General features: G+C 40.2%; 1 protein-coding gene across 4 annotated transcripts in view; it reads left to right on the forward strand.

Moving 5' to 3' along the window:
* The window catches only part of RTTN (rotatin), a 230,378-nt gene that overhangs the window by 206,694 nt on the left and 2,606 nt on the right, over window positions 1-21,078 (forward strand). For all 4 annotated transcript variants that reach the window (XM_008261459.4, XM_051851884.2, XM_051851886.2 and 1 more), the window contains 2 exons: window positions 2,729-2,996; window positions 19,770-19,873. In XM_008261459.4, coding sequence (XP_008259681.3) covers window positions 2,729-2,996; window positions 19,770-19,873 — 372 coding nt within the window. The remainder of the gene's footprint in view (window positions 1-2,728; window positions 2,997-19,769; window positions 19,874-21,078) is intronic.

Genomic DNA, 21,078 nt, shown 5'->3' on the forward strand with positions numbered 1-21,078 from the left:
TATCTGGGACTTCATTTCCAAGACTTCTTATCATTGATTCTAACATGGAACTTAAAATAGATGGAAGGAGTTAAATTAGTGCAGTGTGCAGGGTCTAGGTTTAGAAATGTATAAACAGAAGCCATAATTGGGGACGTTCCTTGACATTTGGATGTTATCAGATTATTGTTATTTATTAGTGATAGTCATTTGAATGCTTCCATTTATTTTATGTGAAGGCCCAGATCAACTGCAAAAATTGACACTACTTATGAAAATTGAGTCTCCTTTGGTAGATCTTTCTGAATTCCCCAAAGATGTTTTCAGTGCAATCACAAAATAAGTGGAAAGATCATTCTCACTAAGGAAATGGAAAGATGGGTCTGTCTTAGGAAGGATGTTTTCAGTTGTGTGCTAGAGCCAGCTCCCACTGCCTCACGAGTGCCATCATTATGTTTTCACAATATTGTGCCTTGAAAGCAGTAGTGGTGAGAATGTTCACATCATGTAATCCACAAATGCTACAGATCAGAGATCCCTCCTACCCCCAGTGGAACAGTTGTTACCTACCAGCACATAGCACACAGTTTTCTTCAGACCAATGCTCATATGTGTGTGTCCCATATACACATATATTAGAATGTACTTATATTTACATATACATATCTATGTATTCACGTGCATGTACAGAGAAGTCATTTTGATATGGATGTGTATGATCTCTGCCTCTCAAAATGAAAGGTAGAAAGCAGAGCGGGCACCCTCAAATGGAATGTCAGTGCTAATCTTGAGTCTGGTTTGTACTTAGACCTGGACACTTCTTCTCTTTTTATGTCTTTTTTCCAATTTTACAATAATTGGGATAAGGTGTCTTCAATTCACAATCTATGGCTCTAGTACTATACTTAAAATATTTTGATACAATATGCTTACAAAGTCATCTTCCTTTGATTTAATGAAGACTCCCTTTACTATGTTAAGTGAGAATTAGCCTGGTTACTTGCAGTCATACCTGTCCGTTACTCATCTACACATACTGGAAAATGTAGCTAGTTTGTTGTACAACTCAGGTTCTAAATATTCCATTTCTTCCTAGTGGTGAATTTATATATATTCTGCCTAGTAGGAAATTACCTAAAATCATCTTTAAGCCCAGCAAAGAGAAGGAATGCCCACAGTACATTTACATTTTATTTTTTTTAAGATTTATTTATTTGAAAGTCAAGGTTACAGAAAGAGAGAGAGAAAGAGAGAGAGAGAGAGATCTTCCATCCATTGGCTCCCCAAATGGCCACAACTGTGGGGGGCTGGTCTAGGCTGAAGCTAGGAGCCAGGAGCTTCCTCTGGGTCTCCCACATAGGTGCAGGGGCCAAGCACTGGGGTCATCTTCCGCTGCTTTCCTAGGCACATCAGCAGGGAGTTGGACTGGAAGTGGAGCAGCAAGGACTTGAACCATTGCCCATATGAGATGCTGGTGACACAGGTGGTAGCCTAACCTGCTATGCCACTGGGCTGCCCTGGCACGTTTACATTTTAAAGCACTGACCTATATATTTTATCACCATTGTCAAGCTTAAAATTTCCACGATCATGGTAGCCAAATAGAAAAGAAAAGGAAGAATCTAGAAAAAGCATCAGTCTGGGCTGAGAGATGAAAAGTAGGTATAAATGACAGTGAGTACAGTTCAGTGGTCATGCACTTTTACAGTTGTTACTTGGGTAATATTTCTAATATTTCTGTAGTTTTTAGAGTCAGAATCATTTTATGTGAAAGTATTAAATTTATAAGTTATGGCCAATATCTTGATTTAGGTTTGGAGAATCCAAGAGATAAACTAGAGTAGATTGTTGGAGGGAGGGAGGCGGTGGGGGTGGGGGAAGAGAAGGAGAGAGAGAGAGAGAGAAATGAACTATTCTGTGTACTTACAAATGTTAAGTGATTGCATCTCATTTCTGAAATACCTGACCAACTACAGTTTCCATACTATCATGGGCTTGCACTGGATGTAGTCTTTTTGTACTTGGTTTTCATGTAGGTTATTCTATGCAGTAACCTATTATCTTTCATATGGTTTAGGGTTAGGTGAGATTTTTGTGGAAGAGACTTCATTGGGAGATTGAAATGACTCTTACAGTTCAAGTAGGAGAGTTGTATTGTCTGTATTACTATTCTTATAAATATATCAGAATGACATGTATCTATGAGAAGTTATTTGCAATGATAAACAACTGCTATATAAAAACTGCTACATGAAATGTACCACAGATTATAAAAAACAATGTTGTAGCTATAATGATTCAAGGTACCCTAACATTGGAGTTGTTAACTAGTATCCAGGATTGATTTGAGGTTTATTTCTTTTTCTTCTCAGTAGGATAGCTTTTAATGAGTAGCAAAATTGCCAGAAGGCAGACAAAAAGAGAAAACTCAAGAGGCCGGATACAGTTCTCCAAACTGAATTATCAATCCTAAAATCCTAAATAATTAAGACTTCACTATAGTTTACTTTAGCCATCATCAGGAAAGAATTAGCAAGAGTTAAAATTTGGACAATGTGTTTTTCTCTTTACCTTTCCCACATCCTCTCGGAAATAATACATATGGAGCATTTAGGAAGTATTAGGAGGGAGAAAAAAATTAAAGTTGGTGAAAAATGTATCAGAATGGTAGTTAATTGGTCACTAAGGGACTAGGAAGATAATGAAGAAGACTCCGGAGGAAAATAACACTCTCTCTGTTTACCCACAGAGTAACTTCCTACAGAACTTTCTCTCCCTAACATTGCCAAAAGGAGGAAATAAACATCTCAGCAATCTGACTGTTCTCTGGCTGAAGCTTCTCCTGAACATGTCGTCTGGAGAGGACGGACAGCAGATGATCCTGAGGCTTGACGGCTGTTTAGACTTGCTGACTGAAATGAGCCAGTACAAGCACAAGAGCAGTCCTTATATACCGCTTCTCATCTTTCACAATATTTGCTTTAGTCCTGCTAATAAGCCCAAGATCCTGGCTAATGGTAAGTAGTCACATTGGACTCCACATAGATGCACACATAAGTAGTTATTAATGGACTGTTTGGCTCAGGTGAACACAAAACAATCTTTTAGTTTTTAATAGATTGTATTTAAAATGTTTTATTTGTATAAGGTGAACACATTTCAGGTACTTCATGAGAAGATTTAGTATCACAGTGATGCTTCCCACCCTTCCTTCCCTTCTGCCCTCGCTCCCACCCTCCCTTCTCCTTCCTTTCTTATTCTTTCTTTTAATTTTTTCAGTGACGTACTTTCAGTTTATTTTATTATCGTAAGCTTAACCCTCCACTGAGTAAAGAATTCAACAAATAGAAGAAGAAGAAGAAAAGAATACTGTTCCCCAACAGTAGAGACAAGAACTGTAAAAAACAATCAGTTCATAAAATGTCAGTTTAACTCAGATACATTACATTTTTTGTACTCTTTTATTACTGTCTATATCACTGGCGCCTATACTCAGACTTCAAGGCAGAACAGCAACAGGCAGCGGGCTCTGGGAATGCCTTGGGTCTCTCCGAGGACAGAGCAGCCTGCAGGGCTGAGTGGATCTCCTGCTCCCTATGACTGTGGGAGCCCCACGTGCTGTGACTGGGAATTCTGTGACGACTTGGTAGTGTGTTGAGTGTAGCTAGGTCTCTGGGCAATCACTGTGATTTCCCCAAGTGCCTGGGCGGGTCATTGCAGAGGGTTCTGTGCATACACTGAAGACTGCACAGATCCTTTGTGTGGTTCTTGCAGATGTGTGGGTGGGGTGTGCAGCCACTGTGGGCTCCCCATAGGTATTGACACCTCAGCAGAGAGGAGGTGAGGCAGTGATCACACCAGCTGATGTAATACAAACAAAACAGTTTTATAAAAAATTTCCAGCACTCTTTGTAACCCAGGCACCGTGGAAGGCAGGGCTGTAGAAGTGGGGCAAGCATGGCTGCAGCTTTCCTGAGCTGCCCTGAGCCTCCCGCGGCTAACAAACGTGTCCTCCCAGGGGACACACTGGTGCGGGAGGAGCCCTCCGACCCCACTTCTCTAACAAACGTGTCATCCCAGTGGACACACTGGTGCGGGAGAAGCCCTCTGACCTCACTTCTCTAACAGATGTGTCCTCCCAGTGGACACACTGGTGCGGGAGAAGCCCTCTGACCTCACTTCTCTAACAGATGTGTCCTCCCAGTGGACATACTGGTGCAGGAGGAGCCCTCTGACCCCACTTCTCTTCCCAGTGGACACACTGGTGCGGGAGGAGCCCTCTGACCCCACTTCTGTTCCCAGTGGACACACTGGTGTGGGAGGAGCCCTCTGACCCCACTTCTCTTCCCAGGGGACACACTGGTGCGGGAGGAGCCCTCTGACCCCACTTCTCTTCCCAGGGGACACACTGGTGCGGGAGGAGCCCTCTGACCCCACTTCTCTAACAAACGTGTCTTCCCAGTGGACACACTGGTGTGGGAGGAGCCCTCTGACCCCACTTCTCTAACAAACGTGTAATCCCATTGGACACACTGGTGCGGGAGGAGCCCTCTGACCCCACTTCTCTAACAAACGTGTCCTACCAGGGGACACACTGGTGCGGGAGGAGCCCTCTGACCCCACTTCTCTAACAAACGTGTAATCCCATTGGACACACTGGTGCGGGAGGAGCCCTCTGACCCCACTTCTCTAACAAACGTGTCCTACCAGGGGACACACTGGTGCGGGAGGAGCCCTCTGACCTCACTTCTCTTCCCAGTGGACACACTGGTGTGGGAGGAGCCCTCTGACCCCACTTCTCTTTCCTCTTTTCTGCTCTTCCTTGCCTCCTCTGTGTCTGAGAAAATGCTGCTGTGTCACTTACCTTGCTATTAACCTAGTAAAGTTGAAGCCTCTACCACTTAGTGCAGCATTGTTCTCTGCCTCTCACTCTTTTCTTTATCCCCCCCCCATAGCATTAATCACCATGTGAAACAGTTTTTGTGTTCATTCCTAGACTTCCTGCACTAGCACATAAACTCTTACAGAAACAAGCGGTGTTTGTTTATGTTTATCCATAGCACCTAGAATTGTGCCAGTCAGTAGTGAGCACTCAATAAATATTTGATGATTGAGAGAAATTCTGAGCTGGCAGGAGAGTTCAGGTCCCAGGAAGACCAGAGGGAAAGCTTGGCCTTACAGAGACTCAATGTTCTGAGATGTAGGACAGATGGAGGCAAGGACTGGTGAGGATTCGGAAAAATTTTGAAGCCAAAAGAATTGGAAAGATCTGTTTTTGCCAGCCATGTGCTATATCTGTAAGGATTGTGTGAATTTCATGTGAAGAGTTTTTTTTTTTTTTTAATTATCTATTTTATTTAAAAGGTGGGGGGTGGGAGGAAACAGAGGTGGGGTGTATGTTTCATTCATTGGCTAACTCCCCAAATAAACCTCAACAGCAAGACCAGGCCAGGCCAAAACCAGGAAACCAAAATTCAGTTCAGATCTCCCACATGGGTGGCAGTGACCCAAATACTTGAGCCATCACCTGCTGCCTATTAGAGTATGCATTAGTGGATGCTGGAATCAGGAGTGGAGCTGGGACCTGAACCCAGACACTGTGATACAACATATAGGAGTTCCCAAGTGGATTCTTATTTTTTTTATGTCCATTTTTTTTTATTTATTTTTTTAACTTTTATTTAATGAATATGAATTTCCAAAGTACGATTTATGGATTACAATGGCTTTCCCCCCATACCGTCCCTCCCACCCACAACCCTCCCCTTTCCCACTCCCTCTCCCCTTCCATTCACATCAAGATTCATTTTCGATTATCTTAATATACAGAAGATCAGCTTAGTATACATTAAGTAAGGATTTCAACAGTTTGCTCCCACACAGAAACATAAAGTGAAAAATAATAGATGATTTTTTTTAAACGATGATGAAATCAGATCAGACCTATTGTCATGTTTAATCCCAGTGAGAGTCAAGTTGGGAGTTGATAATTTCTTTTTTTTTTTTTTTTTTTTACAGAGGATCAGTTTAGTATGCATTAAAGATTTCAACAGTTTGTACCCCCATAGAAACACAAAGTGAAATATATTGTTTGAGTACTCGTTATAGCATTAAATCTCAATGCACAGCACATTAAGGACAGAGACCCTACATGAGGAGTAAGTGCACAGTGACTCCTGTTGTTGACTTTACCAATTGACACTCCTGTCTATGGCATCAGTAATCTCCCTATGCTCCAGTCATGAGTTTCCAAGGCTATGGAAGCCCTCTGAGTTCTCCGATTCTTATCTTGTTTAGACAAGGTCATAGTCAAAGTGGAGGTTCTCTCCTCCCTTCAGAGAAAGGTACCTCCTTCTTTGAAGACCTGTTCTTTCCACTGGGATCTCACTCACAGAGATCTTTTGCCAGAGTGTCTTGGCTTTCCATGCCTGAAATACTCTCATGGGCTTTTCAGCCAGATCGGAATGCCTTTAGGGCTGATTCTGAGGCCAGAGTGCTATTTAGGACATCCGCCATTCTATGAGTCTGCTGAGTATCTCACTTCCCATGTTGGATCACTCTCCCCTTTATTTATTCTATCGGTTAGTGTTAGCAGGTACTAGACTTGTTTATGTGCTCCCTTTGACTCTTAGTCGTTTCATTATGATCAATTGTGAACTGAAATTGATCACTTGGAATAGTGAGATGGCATTGGTACATGCCACCTTGATGGGATTGAATTGGAATCCCCTGGTATGTTTCTAACTCTACCATTTGGGGCAAGTCAGCTTGAGCATGTCCCAAATTATACATCTCTTCCCTCTCTTATTCCCACTCTTATGTTTAACAGGGATCACATTTCAGTTAATTTTCAACACTTAAGAATAACTGTGTATTAATTACACAATTAAACCAGTCATATTAAGTAGAACAGACAAAAAAACTACTAAGAGGGATAATGTATTAAGTTGTTCATTAACAGTCAGGGCTATGCTGATCAAGTCACCGTTTCCCATAGTGTCCATTTCACTTCAACAGGTTTCCTTTTTGGTGTTCAGTCAGTTGTCACCGATCAGGGAGAACATATGGTATTTGTCCCTTTGGGACTGGCTTATTTCACTCAGCATGATGTGTTCCAGATTCCTCCATTTTGTTGCAAATGACTGGATTTCGTTGTTTCTTACTGTGGTATAGTAGTCTAAAGAGTACATATCCCTTAATTTCTTTATCCAGTCTACCGTTGATGGGCATTTAGGTTGGTTCCAGGTCTTAGCTATTGTGAATTGAGCTGCAATAAACATTAGGGTGCAGACCTCTTTTTTGTTTGCCAATTTAAATTCCTTTGGGTAAATTCCAAGGAGTGGGATGGCTGGGTCTAATGGTAGGGTTATCTTCAGGTTTCTGAGGAATCTCCAGACTGACTTCCATAGTGGCTTGACCAGTTTGCATTCCCACCAACAGTGGGTTAGTGTCCCTTTTTCCCCACATCCTCGCCAGCATCTGTTGTTGGTAGATTTCTGCATGTGAGCCATTCTAACTGGGGTGAGGTGAAACCTCATTGTGGTTTTGATTTGCATTTCCCTGATTGCTAATGGCCTTGAACATTTTTTCATGTGCCTGTTGGCCATTTGGATTTCCTCTTTTGAAAAATGTCTATTGAGGTCCTTGGCCCATCTCTTAAGTGGGTTGTTGGTTTTGTTTTTGTGGAGTTTCTTGATCTCTTTGTAGATTCTGGTTATTAACCCTTTATCTGTTGCATAGTTTGCAAATATTTTTTCCCATTCTATCGGTTGTCTCTTCACTCTCCTGACTGTTTCTTTTACAGTACAGAAACTTCTCAATTTGATGCAATCCCAATAGTTGATTTTGGCTTTGACTGTCTGTGCCTCCCGGGTCTTTTCCAGAAATTCTTTGCCTGTGCCAATATCTTGAAGGGTTTCTCCAATGTTCTCTAGTAACTTGATGGTGTCAGGTCGTAGATTTAGGTCTTTAATCCATGTTGAGTGGATTTTTGTGTAAGGTGTAAGGTAGGGGTCTTGCTTCATGATTCTGCACGTGGAAATCCAATTTTCCCAGCACCATTTATTGAATAGACTTTCCTTGCTCCAGGAATTAGTTTTAGATCCTTGATCAAATATAAGTTGGCTGTAGATGTTTGGGTTGATTTCTGGTGTTTCAGTTCTGTTCCATTGGTCTATCCATCTGTTTCTGTACCAGTACCATGCTGTTTTGATTACAACTGCCCTGTAGTATGTCCTGAAATCTGGTATTGTGATGCCTCCGGCTTTGTTTTTGTTGTACAAGATTGCTTTAGCTATTCGAGGTCTCTTGTGCCTCCATATAAATTTCAGCTCCATTTTTTCCAGATCTGCGAAGAATGTCTTTGGTATCTTGATTGGTATTGCATTGAATCTGTAAATTGCTTTTGGGAGAATGGACATTTTGATGATATTGATTCTTCCAATCCATGAGCATGGAAGATTTTTCCATTTCTTGGTATCCTCTTCTATTTCTTTCTTTAAGGTTTTGTAATTTTCATCGTAGAGATCTTGAACGTCCTTGGTTAAGTTTATTCCAAGGTATTTGATTGTTTTTGTAGCTATTATGAATGGGATTGATCTTAGAAGTTCTTCCTCAGCCATGGCATTGCCTGTGTATACAAAGGCTGTTGATTTTTGTGCATTGATTTTATACCCTGCTACTTTGCCAAACTCTTCTATGAGTTCCAATAGTCTCTTAGTAGAGTTCTTTGGGTCCCCTAAATAAAGAATCATGTCATCTGCAAAGAGGGATAGTTTGAGTTCTTCCTTCCCAATTTGTATCCCTTTAATTTCTTTTTCTTGCCTAATAGCTCTGGCTAGAACCTCCAGAACTATATTGAATAGCAGTGGTGAGAGTGGACATCCCTGTCTGGTCCCAGATCTCAGTGGAAATGCTTCCAACTTTTCCCCATTCAATAGGATGTTGGCTGTGGGTTTTTCATAGATTGCTTTGATTGTATTGAGGAATGTTCCTTCCAAACCCAGTTTGCTTAGAGTTTTCATCATGAACGGGTGTTGTATTTTATCAAATGCTTTCTCGGCATCTATTGAGAGAATCATATGGTTTTTCTTCTGCAGTCTGTTAATGTGGTGTATCACATTGATTGTCTTGCGCACATTAAACCATCCCTGCATACCAGGGATAAATCCCACTTGGTCTGGGTGGATGATCTTTCTGATGTGTTGTTGCATTCTATTGGCGAGAATTTTATTGAGGATTTTTGCATCTATGTTCATCAGGGATATTGGTCTGTAATTCTCTTTCAGTGCTGCATCTTTCTCTGGCTTAGGAATTAAGGTGATGCTGGCTTCATAGAAAGAATTTGGGAGGACTCCCTCTTCTTCGATTGTTCTGAATAGTTTGAGAAGAATTGGAGTTAGTTCTTCTTTAAACCTCTGGTAGAATTCAGCAGTGAATCCATCTGGTCCTGGGCTTTTCTTTGTTGGGAGGGCCTTTATTACTGTTTCAATTTCTGTCTCAGTTATGGGTCTGTTTAGGTTTTTGATGTCTTGCTGGTTCAATTTAGGTAGGTTGCATGTGTCCAGGAATCTATCCATTTCTGATAGGTTTCCCTGTTTGCTGGCATACAGGTCCTTGTAGTAATTTCTGATGATTCTTTTTATTTCTGTGGTGTCTGTTGTTACATTTCCTTTTTCATCTCTGATTTTATTGATTTGGGTCTTTTCTCTTCTTTTTTTAGTTAGTTGGGCCAATGGGGTGTCAATTTTGTTTATTTTTTCAAAAAACCAGCTCCTCGTTTGGCTGATCTTTTGTAATGTTTTTCTTGATTCAATCCTGTTGATTTCTTCTCTGATTTTAATTATTTCTCTTCTCCTACTAGATTTGGGTCTGGTTTGCTGTAGGTTTTCTAGATCCTTGAGGTGAATTGAAAGCTCATCTATTTGGTGTCTTTCCAATTTCTTGATGTAGGCACCTATTGATATAAACTTTCCTCTTAACACTGCTTTTGCTGCGTCCCATAAGTTTTGGTATGTTGTGCTGTTATCCTCATTTACTTCCAGAAAGTTTTTGATTTCTCTTTTGATTTCTTCTATGACCCATTGTTCATTCAGGAGCATGTTGTTCAATCTCCATGTGTTTGCATATGCTCTAGGGATTCCTGAGTTGCTAATTTCCAACTTCATTCCTTTATGGTCTGAGAAGCTGCATGGTATGATTCTAATTCTTTTGAATTTGCTGAGACTTGCTTTATGGCCTAGTATGTGGTCAATCCTAGAGAAGGTTCCATGTACTGCTGAGAAGAATGTAAAATCTTTAGCTGTAGGATTGAAAGTTCTGTATATATCTGTTAGATCCATTTGGGCTATAGTGTCGTTTAAATCTACTGTATCCTTGTTGATCTTCTGTCCTATTGATCTGTCTATTTCTGAGATTTTATTTATTTATTTGAGAGGAAGAGTTGCAGACAGTGAAAGGGAGAGACAGAGAGAAAGGTCTTCCCTCTGTTGGCTCACTGCCGATCCAAAGCCAGGAGCCAGAAACTTCCTCCAGGTCTCCCACTTGGGTGCAGGGACCCAAGCACTTGGGCCATCTTCCACTGCTATCCCAGAGAGAAAGAGTGGAGAGCTGGATTAGAAGAGGAGCAGCCAGGACTAGAACCAGCACCTGTATGGGAAGCCGGTGCCACATGCGGAGGATTAACCTATTGCGCCATAGCTCCAGTCCCCCAAGTAGGTTCCTAACAGCTGTGTCAAACACTTGCATAAGGATACATTGCCTTTTTTTTTTTTTAAGAGACATTGTCTTAGAATAAGAAATAAAATGGAGGTGGGCTGTAGGCCCCCACATATGTTGAATTCCAGACTCATGTGTGCTCACTTAAGTGTCCCTAGGATACCTTCCCTGAACTCAATGTCTTCATCTATAACATTTCTTTTTCTTGATTTTGGTAGGAATCAGTTTATGAACACATTAAATGTCTTGCATCGCTTTTGCTACGTGCTAGATATATAAGATGTATGCATTCTCTTTTCCTTTCATATTTTACTTTATCTTTTTTCTCTAAAACACATGGTTTTCCAAGTGAATAGCAGTGATTCTGCTTACATCGTTAGGCATATAGTAGTGATTCTAGCTTTTTGATAATCACTAAATTGCCAGAATATTATGTTAAAAAATTTTAAAGTCCAGTCAACTTTTGAATTAAATTAACAGTGGATCTTACTCTGTGTTCTCATAACTCCTTGCTGACACTGCCGTCTCTTGCTTGGAAATCCGCTTCAGCCTGTCTGTCGTGTTCTCTTCTACGGTATCGGCTTTGAATCCTCCCATTTGTAAAATGTGGATGACTATAGGCCTTACCTCTGAGCTGCAACACAGTGTATGAATTGTCTGTTTCCATTACAGGTACATAATAGCCATTCAATAGTTTCTCATATATTTATTCACCTTTCTCAGAATAATTTTGTCTTTGATGACTGCGTACCACAATTTTACTATTGGGAGAGTTGGAAAAAGGGCAAGCTTTTAGGAAACTGAAGAAGCCTGCATTTTCCTTGTAGATTCCTTTGGATTTATTTCCTTGTAGGCAGCAATGCTTTCTCTCCCTCACTAACTTAAAGCACATTGACAGAGTTTTGGTGACAAGGAACTTCTCTGGCAGCTACAAAGTGACATCAGTGGGTTTTCAAGGCAGGGATGAGCTAAGAGACAGCAGCTGTGCAGTTTCTATAAGGAGCTTTTGGGGGTTGTTAACAGGCATTGCCTCCCTTTCCACCTGGGGATCCATGCAGGAGACATTAGCAGAGTTGGCTGGCTTAAAAATCTAAAGGTCGGGCTGCTTGCCTCTAAGCAGGAGCATCCAAACTTCCAATTTTGGTGGTTACACGACTTTCCTGTTAAAAATAGATCCAGAACTGTCCTTGTTAGGGGTCATGTCAGACTAAAGTCTCCCCTGAAAACAAACAAATGCTAAGAAGCTCTATTATAATTCACCTCAAAATAGAGACCTGAAGAGATTTTAGATTGAAAGCCTGTGCCTGGACTAGTAGGAAGGCAGCTGTTTAATCTCCAAGACACTTCATTGCAGAAGAGAAGGGGTGCCACGTGGTGAGCAAACAGAAGTCAAGACCCTGCATGTTGGAGATTCTTAACTGATATATTAGACTGAACCTCCAAAAAACTGTCGTCTTAGGAGAAGCATGAATTGGTCTCCCAACCCTTATTCAGGTGACTGTAAAGAAAAGAAAGAAAAATATTAGAATGTGCACCACAGAACTGCACAGTAATCATGGACTGTGACCTTGTTTTGAGGTCATACTCAACTGACAGTGCCTGTGGGTGCTTAGCAGAAGGAAAATAATGCCTTCCATTGGGAGAGTTGGAAAAAGGGCAAGCTTTTAGGGAACTGAAGAAGCCTGCATTTTCCTTGTAGATTCCTTTGGATTTATTTCCTTGTAGGCAGCAATGCTTTCTCTCCCTCACTAACTTAAAGCACATTGACAAAGTTTTGGTGAGAAGGAGCTTCCCTGACAGCTACAAAGTGACATCAGTGGGTTTTTAAGGCAGGGATAAGCTAAGAGACAGCAGCTGTGTCTTAAGTTCATCCTAACCCTCAGGAGTCCTATACAAATAATTTTCCTGAATTATTATTTTTTTTGACAGGCAGAGTTAGACAGTGAGAGAGAGAGACAGAGAGAAAGGTCTGCCTTCCATTGGTTCACCCCCCAAATGGCCGCTACAGCCGGCACGCTGTGCTAATCCAAAGCCAGGAGCCAAGTGCTTCTCCTGGTTTCCCATGCGGGTGCAGGGCGCAAGCACTTGGGCCATCCTCCACTGCCTTCCCGGGCCACAGCAGAGAGCTGGCCTGGAAGAGGAGCAACCAGGACAGAATCTAGCGCCCCAACCAGGACTAGAACCCGGGGTGCCAGCGCCTCAGGCAGAGGATTAGCCAAGTGAGCCTTCCTGAATTGTTAACCAGTACGTGAATAAGAACCAGCAGAAGAAAAAAATACTGACTAATGTGCCCAGCGTTCAGGCACTAATACTATAAAATGAATTTACTAATGTCGTGTTTAGATAAATAACTGATAGTTTGACAGTATTTCAGGGAATAGTAAACTGGAAAATTAGAGGATTTGAAACAAGACCCAAACAGAATTTCCCTTAGCAATATGATAATCAGCTACATGTAGCTATTTATTTTAAATAATAAATTGGTTAAATAATTAAATAATTCATTTTATGAGTCTAGTTGTGTGTGGTTGTGGCTGTCCTATCAGCACAACTATAAATTTGTAATTATAGGAAGTTCTGTTGGACAACATTGTTCTAGGATGTTAGTAAGCAAAATTCAAAAATCACTATACATGTCAGACAGAAAGTTAAATATAGCAGAAGAGAGAATTTGGAAGTTAGAAAGATAGATCAGAAACACACCCAGAGTGTAGCAGAGGGAGCTAATGTGTAAGAATTCAAAGATTAAAAGGCGGGTGACGTAGTAGATACATTGAGATTGTCTAGGTGTATGTTTAGTGAAGTCCTAGAATAGAGAAGAAAAAGACTTGGGAGGAAATATATAAATGATGGCTAACAACTCTTTTTTAAGTTTCATTTTATTCATTTATTTGAAAGGCAGAGGAAGTCTTCCATCTATTGCTTCATTCCCCAAATAGCCACGACAGCCAAAGCTGGGTCAGGCTGAAGCCAAAAAACTCCATCCTGGTCTCTCACATGTGTAGCAGGGGCCAACTACTTGGTCATCTGCTTCTGCTTTCCCAGGCACATTAACAGGAAGCTGGGTTGTAAATGGAGTTAGCCAGGCTGAGACTCAAACTGGCACTCTGAAATGGGATGCTGATATTCAGGCTGCTGCTTAACTTACTGTGCCACAGCTCCAACCCCTAACAAAATTTAAGTTCTAAAATGCAGATTTATAGACTCAGGTGATTCTAAACAGGTACATAAATTATTTCCTAGACACATCGTAGAGAATCTGCAGAAAATTTTTAAAAAGACAAATTAAGTGTGCTCTGACGAAGGCAACGTAGAAAAATTGATTCAAGAGGAAATAGAAAACCAAAAATTACAACAATTATGAGAGACATTGAATTCATCAGTAATCTGATCACACAGAAAATCTTAGGCCCACATGACTTCACCAGTGTATTCTCCCAAATACTAAGGAAAAAGTAATTCTAGACACACATAGCCTGTTACAGAGAGAAGACAAAGAGGGAATAGTTTTTCATTTTTTTGAAGTTGGTGTAAAACTTGTTACCAAAATCTGTTAAGAACAGAGTGTTTTAGATCTAAGAGAATGAAGGGGTAGCATATATGAGAGTACTTTGTGGGAAAATGAAATTAAGGATTCAAGTTTTGAAATTCATGCATAATTTTTTCATTAAAAACCTCATGGATAATATATATTATAATACCATTATTCCTGTATCTCAAAGTTTTTCGCACTGGAGTTGATGTTGTAATGCAGACACCCCACATCGGAGTGCTGGTTCAAATCCTGACTGCTCCGCTTTTGATCTGCCTCCCTGCTAACGTGCCTAGCAAAGAAATGGATGATGGCCCAAGTACCTGTATCCCTGCCACCCATGTGGAAGACCAGGGCAGAGTTCCTGGAGGCTTCTGGCTTTGTCTGGCCCAGTCCTGGCTGTTGTGGCCATTTAGTGAGTGAACCAGCAAATAGAAAAACATCTCTCCCCCTCCCCTCCCCTCCCCTCCCCTCCCCTCCCCTCTCCTCCCCTCCCCTCCCCTCCCCTCCTTCTCACTTGCATACTCTGCCTTTCAAATAAGTAAGTAAATACATCTTCAAATAAGTAAATAAATATATCTTTAAAAAATTCTTTGGCACCAAAATCAACTTACATTTTAATATTTTAATTCCATTTTCCACAAACTTTATAAACCCTCATTTATATTTATATATATAAATTTTGCTAGAGTGTACAACACACAGATAGTGGTATGATAAGCAGTACTCTATTTAAGTTCTCTATGGCTAATTTATTCTCACAGAGTACTTCCACTGATTTTGGCTAAACTCTAGTATCAGTAGCCAATTTATAGTTGGCATTCAGTAGTGACATGACAAAAGGAATTGCATCCCAATCTTCTTTTTTCCAGATAAATGTATTTATTGTCATTAAATTTGATGATAATAATGTACTGTTAAAGTGATTTCTAACTCCTTTGATGAATATGTAAGGGGTCCTTGAAAGGTTCATGGGAAAGTGTGTATTGTGGTAGTCCTTGCCTCTGTGTCTTTTAAAAACTGGAGTGTTTCTCATGTGAGTTTGTCCGTTATTTCTGAGTCAGTAGCTTCAGGTACTGTGAGCCCGGGTAGAGTTATTACGTGAGGGATGCTGTGTCCTCAGAGTGACATACATAGAGGCACAGCGTATCCTTTGCCTACAATGGTGGTGATGTTTCGATCATCCTGACAAAATATTGTCCAGGTTCTCCCCTGGATGCTTTTTAGATGCCTAGAGACCATGGAATTATAATTCCACAGCTTCTCACCAACATTTCCTCCTGGACTTAGCATTCACTGCTGCTTTTAATTTGCCGACTCTGGCACTCTCCACATTTACCAGTTAGCGCTTGACATTAATGGTAATCAAAACCTTTTTTCCTTCTCCCATTTGTTTATCTGTTTCTTACTATGGATACTTGGGTTCCTGTGTGTATTTTTCAGTAGTTTAAAATTCATTACTAAATTATGTTGGCACAAAGCTATGTTTTTATCTATTAGGTCTATGTTTTTCAAACTTGTTTTTATCAATAACAGTAAAAAAAGTTTTCATTGAGTACACACATGCATATATAATGTAAAATACTTTACAAAATAGTACTTAGAAGGCTGCATTCTGCTATTTTTCTGTTCTGTTTAATTTCTTAAAGATTTTGTGGTTACCAAATCTAATTCACAGTTCCCAAGAAATTTAAAATAATTTCTTTGTCCTATCATTTATTATTTTTAAAAATTCATTTATTTATTTGAAGGGCACAGTGACATAGAGAGCAATCCTCCATCTGCTGGTTCACTCCCCAGGTGGCCATGATGGCTGAAGTTGGGCCAGGCTGGAGCTGGAGCCAAGAACTCCATCACAGTCTCCAATGTGGGTGGCAAGAGCCCAGGTGCTTGGGCCATCTTCCTCTTTTTTCCCAGGTGCACTAGAGGGGAGCTGGATCCAAAGTGGAGCAGAAGGATGCCAGTGTCCCAAGTGGCTGTTTAACTTGCGATGACACAAGACTGATCTCCACACTGTCACTTAGATGGGACTTGATTTCTTTTGAGATTCCTCTTCATATTTTCTTTCTTTTTAAAAATATTCTGTTAGAGAAAATTGCAGGCATACCAAAGTAGAGAGTTGTGTAATAAACTCCCCAGAAATTCATGAAAAAAAAAAAAAAGTGTATTACAAAAAAAATGCATGGATTTCAAAAGGTCTTTTATTTTACACTAAAGTAAACTTATTTTTTAATTCTGTCTTTCCACAAACTTTTTGAGGTACATGTCTATTCATTAAACAAATTTCTTTCAGCTTGACCATTGAATCAGTTTTGATATTTAGTGTTTGTTGATTTTTGTGGTGGAAATATTCTCACTAGAGCTGACTTCAGACCACTTAGAACATATCCCTGAGCTTATAATTAGACAGTTTTTATTAAGAAAGTTAATAAATATATAAAACTCATCCTTTCCTAATTATTTAACTGCATTTTACTGATATATATTGTCTTATTTATACATTTATTTGGGAGCTCAACCATAAAACTGTGTTTTATGTGCTTTTTTGTATGTAATTTTCCACAATAAAATATGACTAAAAAAATTAATTCACTTGCATTATGAGAGGGTGCTGCCATATTGATTCTCTTCCCTTTCCCTCTTTCTGTCACACATACACATACACACACAATTAAAATTTTTTTATATATTGTTTGTTTGAAAGAGTTACAGATGAGAGAGAGATACCAAGCAGGCGCAAGCCTCCCTCTGCTGATTCCCTCCCCAAATGGCAGCAATGGCCGAGGCTGGGCCAGGCCAAAACTAGGAGCCAGGAGTTTTTCTGGGTCTCCTACATTGGGGCAGGTGCCCAAGGACTTGGACCATCTTCCACTGACTTCCCAGGCACACTACCAGAGAGCTAGTGCAACCAGGACTCAAACCAGCATCCATAAGGAGTTATATAAACCTACTTAGGTCACAAGGGTTATATATTCTGAGTATTTGGTACAATATGCTAAAATTTGGTGGTACTCAGATGAACACAAAGGAAATAACCTTCCCACTTGATGATGTATCCTAATGAGTACTAGGTGTCACTTTTTACCTCCCACGTTAAAATATGTCTAATGATTTTTATGAGCTAGTTCTAGATAGGTTGTGATACAAGGTAGTCCAAGAACCAGACAGCGCACATGAGGCATTGAGGCAGTGGGGCGCCCTGTGGTGGGAGCACTGCTGCATGCACACCCACCTGTCATACCGTGCTCCCACTGCACAATGGATGTGACTGTGCAGCTTTTTTCCCTGTAAAGTATGTAAAATTCCTTAAATTAAAAAAAAAAAAAAACAACAAATAGAATCAATTAAGTAAGTTAAGTTATGGAATATTTTCTGCAACTAGTATTTATTCAAACTGTAATATATATTAACTTGGAGGTTAAAATATGTACAGGAGTACTTCAAAACATTTATGGAAATGGAATTAAAATATACATTGATTTTGGTACAAAATATTTTGAGATTCATCTATAGGTTTTTCAGAGACACATTTTTGGGGATTCTTTGCAGATCTCTCATATGCATGGTTTTCAAAAATTTTTGCACCAAAGTAACCTTCCCTTTTACTTCCCTTCTTCTTGGAACATTTTGAAGTCCTCTCTCACCAGTGAGCAGAATCAGGCCTTGTTTTCAGCAGGTTACTTTACGCATTGTGTTCAGGCTGGAGGTGGCTAATGTATGCATCTAGAGAGAGCTCCCAGTAATGTTTCAACTTTAGGGATGCAACAAGTTTTTAAAATTACATAATTTAGAGGGAAATAGTTTGATACAATTTAATATATTTAAAAATAATAATAAAATATGTTCAAATATTATACTGAAACTTCTTGACCATTTTGTTGGAAATAGACTTCTGTGAATCTTCATGTAAAATTAGTAGATAATTAATGTCTTTATTTTATACTTTAGTTTTGTGAAAAATATAAAAAGGCATATATTTTTTATTGATAAGACTTTAAATCACCTTTTCCTCTGACACACACAGGCAAACATAGACGCAAACATGGCTGTGGGACAGGTGTTTGGTGTAGTAGTAAAGGTGGCTGCTTAGGATGCCTACATCCCATGTGCCTGGCTTTGACACTGGCTCTGCTCTGTATTCTAACTTCCTGCTAATGCACACCCGGGGAGGCATCAAGTAATGACTCCAGTTGTTGGGACTCTGCCACCCATGTAGGAGACCTGCATTGAGTTTCCTGCTTCCTGGTTCCGGAAGTCTGGCCTAGCCAAGGCCATTGCAGACGTCTGGGGAGGGAGCCATTGGATGGGAGCTGTCTCTCTCTCTCTCTCTCTCTCTCTCTCTCTCTCTCTCTCTCTCTTTCAAATAGATAGATATAATTTGTAATACTCTAATTTTTAAAAATTATTAATTGAAAAAGATTTATTCATTTGAATGAAGATTTACAGTAAGATAGAGAGATTTTCCATCCACTGGTTCTTTCCCTAAATGGCCACAATGGCTGGGGCTGGGCCAGGTGGAACCAGAATTCCATCCAGGTCTCCATTGTAGGTGGTAGGGGCCCAAGTGTTGGACCATCTTCCATTGCTTTCCCAGGCACATGAGCAGGGAGCTAGATCTGACGTGGAATAGCTGAGACATGAACTGTTGCTCATAGGGGATGCCAGTGTAGCTGGTGACTCTTAACCCTCTGTGCTACAGTGCTGGCCCCCAATGTTCTTTTTAAAAGGATTTAGAGGACTGAGTTGTGGAGTACCAGGTAAAGCTACTGTTGCAATGCTGACATCCCATGTGGGTACCAGTCTGAATCCCAGTTGCTTGCCTGGGAAAGCAGTAGAAGACAGCCCAAGTGCTTGGACCCCTGCACCCACATGGGAGACCTGGATGAAGCTCCTCGCTCCTGCCTTCTGCCGGCCCAGTCCCAGTCATTGCAGCCATCTGGGGAGGGAACTATTGGATGGAAGATCCTGATCTGTCTGTCTGTCTGTCTGTCTCTATTTCTGTAACTCTGCTGCTTTTCAAATAAATAAGAATCTTTAAGAGAGAAGATTTAACTGGTATAGTATTTCTTGATTACTGTTTTATACAGCAGCCATACAACTTGTGTTGTATTTCTTGATTACTGTTGTATATGGCAGCCTTACTGTTGGTATGTTTGTATAATGGTCTTTATGATTTCTTGTGATAGCAAATCTATTTTCCTGTATTCTAAATTGTGAGCCGTAATTGAAAAAGTAGTTAATGTAAGTGTGTATTTATTTTTGCATTCTTAGAGTTATAAAATGAATGTGCCTTTGTTGAATGTGCTACAAAATGTAGGCTCCTCAGCTTCTCTGACCATTCTACTACCTGTCAGGAAATCAAGTTGTTTTGAAGCTGGCCTCTCATTGTATTAGGAATTATAAAAGATTGTTTGCCATGGTCTACTGATACCATTTTTGTATATATATTCTAGTGGGGGAATGTGGGAACTCAACTAGTTGAAGATAAGAATACAGTGTAATGTCTGGAACTGGACTTTCTTTTTAATGTGTTTATTTTTAGAAAAAGTCATTACTGTGCTAGCTGCCTGTCTGGAAAGTGAGAATCAAAATGCTCAGAGGATTGGAGCAGCTGCGCTTTGGGCTCTAATTTACAATTATCAGAAGGTCAGTTTTTTAAATCATTGACATACCTGGCAGGCAAGTGACCAGGATACTGCCAACCATTTCAGGAGAGTATTAGTAAAATAAACACAAATGAAGTCACAGATACACATTTCCTTTGTTCATGCATACAGTTAGGAAATTATCAGTCAATATTTTTATTGAATTATTTTCACTGAATGTCTCAGTTCAGAAGAGTATCTCTGTTTTAAGTTAGTTTTCCTGTAATTTAAATGGATTTGCCATATACAATTTAGGAAAGATCATTTCTTCTAAAATTTATGTCAAGGAAAAATGCATCTTGAAGTAAAACCAGATGATGAACTTTTATGCAGTCATAGGATTCCCCTTCCCTAGTGCACATCAGCACTGAGTTTTGAGGTCTGCTCAGTTCTTAGGAGCTTCCATGTACGGTCTGCCCAGAGTGAATCCGAGACCAAGTGGGTACTGTGTCTGCTCTTCCTCTGGCCTCTCGTCTTTAATCACTCCTAAGAGGTAACTGTGCCTAGTGATTAAACAGCGCAAGTGCCAAGGTAGACAACCTTCCTGAAGTGGTGCTGTCAGCCAACCTGTCTGTGCCGGTGGTTCTCCCGACACGAGGAGAGAGGTGCTGCTGTCCTGTCCACCCAGCGGTCCCCAGGGCACAGCACAGGACTCGACAGTCTGTAGCCACTCAATACATGTTTGTTGACCAATTTGGAATGTTTGTTGTGCTTACTGCCATGACTGAGAAAGAACTGCTAAGATCAATCCCATTCACAATAGCTACAAAAACAATCAAATACCTTGGAATAAACTTAACCAAGGACGTTAAAGATCTCTACGATGAAAATTACAAAACCTTAAAGAAAGAAATAGAAGAGGATACCAAAAAATGGAAAAATCTTCCATGCTCATGGATTGGAAGAATCAATATCATCAAAATGTCCATTCTCCCAAAAGCAATTTATAGATTCAATGCAATCCCAATCAAGATACCAAAGACATTCTTCGCAGATCTAGAAAAAATGATGCTGAAATTCATATGGAGGCACAAGAGACCTCGAATAGCTAAAGCAATCTTGTACAACAAAAACAAAGCTGGAGGCATCACAATACCAGACTTCAGGACATACTACAGGGCAGTTGTAATCAAAACAGCATGGTACTGGTTCAGAAACAGATGGATAGACCAATGGAACAGAATTGAAACACCAGAAATCAATCCA

The sequence above is a fragment of the Oryctolagus cuniculus genome, chromosome 10 (genome assembly GCF_964237555.1).
Source record: "Oryctolagus cuniculus chromosome 10, mOryCun1.1, whole genome shotgun sequence".
Taxonomy (NCBI): domain Eukaryota; kingdom Metazoa; phylum Chordata; class Mammalia; order Lagomorpha; family Leporidae; genus Oryctolagus; species Oryctolagus cuniculus.